At 32.3% G+C, this 6,468-nt stretch overlaps 1 protein-coding gene across 1 annotated transcript; it reads left to right on the forward strand.

The window, feature by feature from the left end:
* The first annotated feature begins 2,942 nt into the window (after positions 1 to 2,942).
* On the forward strand, positions 2,943 to 6,211 carry LOC120201474. Its single transcript, XM_039202077.1, has 5 exons — positions 2,943 to 3,118; positions 3,494 to 3,608; positions 3,807 to 3,896; positions 5,683 to 5,781; positions 5,875 to 6,211. The coding sequence occupies exons 1-5, from the start codon at positions 3,051 to 3,053 to the stop codon at positions 5,974 to 5,976; spliced, it is 474 nt and encodes a 157-aa protein (XP_039058008.1). The 5' UTR covers positions 2,943 to 3,050; the 3' UTR covers positions 5,977 to 6,211.
* The last annotated feature ends 257 nt before the right edge of the window (positions 6,212 to 6,468 follow it).

A 6,468-nucleotide genomic window follows, 5' to 3' on the forward strand; every position in this document is an offset into this window, starting at 1 on the left:
TTACTTAATTTTCAAAAGTTATAACATGGTCACTAAATTTATAAAATTGTTACAAAATGATCAATGTGTTATTATAACAAGTTTAATGATGATTGTAACAGTTCAATAAAATTCAATGGTAATTTTATAATATTTTGATAAAATTTAGTGACCATTGTTTTTATAATTTAATGATTTTTTAAACCTACTTGAATGATCTATGATATACTTTATTTTTTTATGACAGAACCTCCATACTCTAGTGGAAATTATATCTGCAACGCAATGAAAATTCCCTTTGACAAAACCATTGTTATCCGAAGGAAGTCTTAAACATTTACTAAACATTATTTTATTTAAATTGAATTGGTTAATGCTAGGTTTGCTTTAAACATTTACCGACTGTGTAAGATAATACATATATGTATTAAAAAAAGTAAAAGTAGGGATGGCCATGGGACCCGGGTTGGATCGGGTTTTTTTTTTTAAAAAAAAAATCGTGTTCGGGTTGAGTCGGGACGGGTTTTTTGAATGTGAGGTTCGGGTTGGATTCGAGTTTAGGGTGAAAAATACTCGACCCTGTTCGAAAAAATAATTTTCCTTATATATTTAGAAATAATTACAATAATACCCCTCTATATATTATTATTTTTCAATTAAGTCACTGTTTTTATTGAATAAAAATAATATTTTTTATTATTTTGGGTTGGGTCCGATTTTTAAGTTATATATCGGGTCGGGTTCAGGTAGAGTGAAATCTTGTTTCGATAGGCTCGGGTTCGATCTCAGGTGGAGGATTCATTGTTCTCGGATCAGGTGGACCAAAAACCCGACCCATGCCTATCTCTAAGTAAAAGTATATATTTATTAATATAGATCATATTGTAAATATTTAATATAGAGTGATTTCTCCTTTTTTTTATTAAGTTAGGATGTTTTTCAAAATATTATCTGTTTCAAAATACTTTTAATCATGTGAGAATTAACGTTCAATCACCCTTGATGCAGTTATTGGTGTTCAAACCCGAGAGCTCTAAGAATAATAATAATAATTCCTTTAACCACTAAGGTAATTTGGTTTGTACAATATAGAATGATTTTTCTAATTTAATTATTTCTATATATAATGATATGATTTGAATTAGAGATAAATCAAGAGGGACTAACGGGGCAATCACTCATGAAAATTTTAGATTATGATTTAATAAATATTTTTGTATTGGTAATCTGTTTTTATCATCTAAATTTTAAAGATTAAATTTTATAAGTTCATCTTTAAAATTTTATAAATTCATCATTTAACATAAAATCTTACATTTATTCATGATCCAACAACAACAACAACAACAACAAAACCCAATTCCCATATGTATGGGGTAAGGGGGAGGTAGGGTAGTAGGCTACCCCCAACGCCAGGTTAAGAGTAGCTTCCGTGGAAGACCTCCGGCAGTCAGAAAATTAAAAATTTAGATAAAATGCAATGCATGTATAAATAAATACATAAAAACATAGCTAATCAGTATTCATATGCAGTCATTAAAATCATATGTGCGTCTGTAACGGGAATTAATCCCTGCATAATAATCCCTGCGAAAGAATCTCTGCATATAGACAGAAACATAAGATCCGTCTAAATTTAAAAGAGGAAACATGAAGAGAATGATACACAGAAGTCAAAGTTAGCAAGCCCAGTTCTAATCCTTCATAAATACCAATAACAGAAACGTATTAAAAGTATAAGTCATGGAAAACACTACAAAGACATTAAAAGAAGACAGAGATGATACACCCTATAGATGTGACCCACACTACTCGACTACCCTAGTCTTTAGCCTCCATATTTTCCTATCAGAGGTCATGTCTTTGGTAAGGGCTAAATCCCTCAAATCAGATCTCAAGCAGTCTTCCCACTTTCGCCTTGGTCGTCCTTTCCTTCTGGCACCGTCGACTGTAATCGACTCTACCCTCCTTACCGCATCCGACGGTAGTCGCCTAAGGACATGCCCAAACCACCGTAGTCTTCCCTCCCTCAATTTTTCGGAAACAGACACCACCCCCAAGGACATCCTAATAGCAGAGTTTGTCGACATATCCCTCAGAGTCCTACCACATGTCCATCGAAGCATTCTCATTTCTGCGGCCTCAATCCTCCTTATGTGATCCTTCTTGGTTGCCCAACATTCTGATCCATACAACAGCGCTGGTCTTACTGCCATTCTATAAAATTTTCCCTTAAGTTTTAGAGGGACCTTCTTGTCACACAGAACTCCAGTAGCGGCCCTCCACTTTAGCCATCCCGCCTTTATACGGTGTGTAACGTCATCATCTACACCCCCATCTTTATGTATCATAGACCCTAGGTACTTGAAACAATCCTTTGAGGGGAGAACGTGTCCTTCTATGCATACTTCTACATCTTCATCGTTTTGGTTCCCATTGAAGTTTGAACATAAATACTCTGTCTTTTCAATATTGATCCTTAAACCTTTTTCTTCCAAAGCAGTCTTCCAGGTAGCCAGTCTACTATAAATATATTTTAATTCTAATTTAGTTCTCATTTGAATTGCTCAAAAAATTATAAATATATTTTAATTCTAATTTAGTGATAAATTTATAAGTTTGGTAAATTTCCTTTTGCTTTAGAAGGGAACTTTTTGGACATTACCCAATCTCGGCATTCAAATTTCAAATGGTTGGACCAAAAGACCGGCAAAATTAATTTTTTTTAATTAAAAACACGGATCTTGGATGGCTACGATCGTAAATTACACCAAACTCCGAAGGACATTTCCGTGAAAAGAGAGCTCAACTCGCTCTCTACTTGCTTCCACTCCCTTCTCATATGATTGGTTAAATCCACGTGTTTCACGATGTATTCTCCGCGTGTTTTTCAACAATACCATACTCGCGCGAGTACGTCATCACTTCGCATGATCTTCCTCTACTCTCTATAAAAAATCCCCGGCTTCTGATTTTTCTTCACTATATTGTCTCGCTTTAGAACAGCAATTTCTTCTCGTTGTCGAAAGCATTTTTTCTTTGAATTTTCTTTTAGGATTTTCAATCGGAAAATGGCGTTGGTTTCTTTCATCGGGAGAGTACTTTTCGCTTCGGTGTTCATCCTCTCTGCCTGGCAAGAGTAAGGCTCATTTCAGATCTGCAAATTTGTTCTTGTGTTCTTTAATGAGGCCGTTTGGTTCTTGTGAAAAAAGAAAAGATATTGTTTAGATCTTAATCATGATTTTCTCAACTGTTTAAAAGTTGATTTTTACTTTAATTAATGACGATTTCTTTAATTAATGAATAGATCTTGTTTGGAAAAATTAGTGTAATTTAAGATTAGAGCATGCTGTATTCATTTTTTTTACAAGTGAAGCATGTATGTTGAATTTTGATTCTATTAAAAACGCTTTGTTGTTGTTTTTTTAATAACGGAAAATTTTAATGGTTAAAATATATCTTAGAAATAACATTTTCCCCCAGTCTTTATGATAAATGTGTTCATGCGATATAGATTCAATGAATTCGGCGTTGATGGAGGGAAAGCGGCGAAGGAGCTAAGACCAAAATTGGACGTATTCTCAAAGACTGTGTCATCTCACGCAGGGTTTCAAGTTCCGGAATTCGATGTAAGAATTGCTATGCTTCGGCTCTAAGACTACCTAGAAAAAAAATATATTAGATTGAATTTGAAAATTTATTTTAGTGCACATTCATAGCAATTTTCCCCAAAATTTGATGGTTATCATCTTTAAAGTAAACCTTAATTATATTTCGTTTACATGAGAATTTTCAAATGTGGTGACTCTTTGGGATGTTATTTACAGATCAAGTATGTAGTTGCTGCTGCTGTAGCCTTTAAAGGTGTTGGTGGAATCCTGTTTACCTTTGGCAGCACTATCGGAGCTTATCTCCTGGTAAGTTTTTATGCTATATTTTATTTTTATGTCCGTGTTGGTATAGTAGCGAATTTAGAAATATTTTTGAGAGGATGATAATTTATATATTAACAACACGAAATTTTCATATAAGACTTGATAAAAATAAAATTTTAGTGCGGATATCGTCAATAAAATGAATAACTAACTTAAAAAAAATTAGATTTCAATGCCAACCTTAAATTATATTAGCATTCAATCACTGGTTGGTCCAACATATATGGATGTAAGAGTATGAGTAAGATGGTAAAATAACATAATTTTAATGTGTTTTGGTTTAATTCAATCTTATAAATTTAGATTTTTTAATCAAATAAAGTCAAAACATCTTAATAATAAAAGTTTACTTTTTTGTGATTTTCTTTCTAACTTCAATGAAAATGTACAATTATAAGTATTGGATACCAAATTATGTAAAAAGAGATTTGAAAATAAAGCAAATAATGGATTTGATGAACTCAATCGAAATCCATTGTTGTAATAATTAAGGGCGAGCAATATTTGATTTGAAAAAAATCAAAGTTCTTTTCGTTTTTTTTTTGAAATTTTTGAGTTAATCAAATTAAGTAATTAAATTTTTTAAATCGGGTCATTTGATTTGTTGAATTTAAGCTAAGTTGAACTTTATAACTCAATAAAATTGAACATTCTGAAAAATAAATTGGGATAAAAACAAAAAAGAAATGTGCAACTCTATCCTTCTAAGAAAATATAAATTTAAAAAATCAAAAGAAAATTTTTTAAACTTCACCTCCAGAATTTGATGTTTTGAATCTTAACCAGTATTGTTTACTTATACAATGTTTACATAAAAGAACTGATACCTTTATTAATTTTGGAAGTAGCTTTTGCTCCACAAGAATTTTCATTTTTTTTCTGACATATGTCTCAGGTTCTGAAATCGCAACATTGTAGAATCTGAATTACATGTGTGGAAATAAATATTTTTGCATCTTTTCTCATTTCATCACCACAAACCCTCCATGAAACTCTATTATTTCTTTTCGTGTTCCAATCTTGCTCGCATCATCATCCAACAACTTGTAGGATAATAGATTTTCTTTAGGCCTTTCACATATTGCACATCTCAAACAATTTGCATTATTTCGTCATATATCTTACATTTGATGGTTCCATTACCAACAATCACCAAGGCATGATCATCATAACTGTACACAGATCTTCTTGAAATATGTGCATAATGATGGAACCCTTATGTTCTTGAGGTCTTGTGATATGTGGCTCTAGAATCAATAAGCCGCACATCTATAAATCAGTTTTTGCCTTCCATCATGGACGAACGTAAGATTTTATGGTAGAGGGTAAACTTATAAAATTTTAGAGGTGAGTGGACTTATATAGGGGGCGAAAACAAATTATCAAAAGAAAATACAAAGAAAAAATCTAAAATATAAGAGAATTTGAAATTTTCAGGGGTGACTACCCTGCCTCGTCACCCATGGGTCAATCCCTGCCTTCCATAACTATTTATGTTTCACATCAGAGAGCATTTTTATCATCTAAGTGCTTCCAATATTTCCTTGAGAATTGCAATCTTTGGGCAAATTCCAATAATCCTTCTTCAAGCGACGTTTCTTGCAACAACTGTAGCACTTTAAATTCTTTTTAATTCTCGACTTCAATCCACTATAATTGTGACTTTTCTTTGCTCGTCAAATTGGAACCCTTAGTATTTATTTTTCATGTACATATTTTTATTATTTTTGGAGATTGAATTGCTAAAGACACTGTTGTTGCTGTGTAGGTTTTGCACCAGGTCATTCTCACCCCCGTACTGTATGACTTCTACAACTACGACACGGAAAAGAAGGAATTTGGTCTACTTTTCGCAAAGTTCTCACTGGTTAGTGTATTTATATTTCCATAATTTGGTCATTGTACATATTAATAAAACTTTCTCTTAATTGTTTCTAAAAGAAATTGGTTTTGGTGTTAGAACTTGGCGCTGTTAGGCGCGTTGTTGTTCTTCATTGGCATGAAGAACTCCGTCCCCAGGAGACAACTCAAGAAAAAGGCTCCAAAAACAAAAACAGTTTGAACATGTAACAATGGAACCAAGAGATCTGTTTTCTGAATGCTTTTGTTGTTATTTGAATGTTTTATTTTCAATTTCACAGAAAGGATTGGATATAATTTTGCCTTAGAATCTGCTGTTTTCCTTTTCTGGGTTTCGCCATTTCCATGCAACTTTTAACCATATATTGATGTCATGGTGATTCTAGATTACCAGGAAATTATTCAGTTTAACTAGATATACGTGTTTATGCTTTGTATCCTGCATTTTCCTGAAACTCCCTTTCCAAGCTCTCTTAGCTTAAGAAACAAGGGTAAACTACAAGTTTTGTATCCCAGCTATCACTTTTGTTTTCTTTTGTTCACTTAATTATTTTTTTAAATCATACTTAATGTTATGTTTTTGTTTCATTTTGGTCATTTGTTAAAAAATTAATGGAATTGTTGATGTGTTATTTTTTTTAGATAAGTTAAATTTATTATCCAAATAGAAGAGTTCAATAACAAAAAAAATCCC

Source organism: Hibiscus syriacus, unplaced genomic scaffold (assembly GCF_006381635.1).
Source record: "Hibiscus syriacus cultivar Baekdansim isolate YM2019G1 unplaced genomic scaffold, ASM638163v2 tig00007372_pilon, whole genome shotgun sequence".
Lineage (NCBI taxonomy): Eukaryota > Viridiplantae > Streptophyta > Magnoliopsida > Malvales > Malvaceae > Hibiscus > Hibiscus syriacus.

What these genes read in the sequence shown, in the direction of transcription:
- LOC120201474 (XM_039202077.1), top strand. Translation starts at nt 3,051, where the DNA reads ATGGCGTTGGTTTCTTTCATCGGGAGAGTACTTTTCGCTTCGGTGTTC. An exon ending in TTCAAGTTCCGGAATTCGAT is followed by an intron (nt 3,609 to 3,806) that starts GTAAGAATTGCT and finishes TGTTATTTACAG; the next exon opens with ATCAAGTATGTAGTTGCTGC. An exon ending in CTATCGGAGCTTATCTCCTG is followed by an intron (nt 3,897 to 5,682) that starts GTAAGTTTTTAT and finishes GTTGCTGTGTAG; the next exon opens with GTTTTGCACCAGGTCATTCT.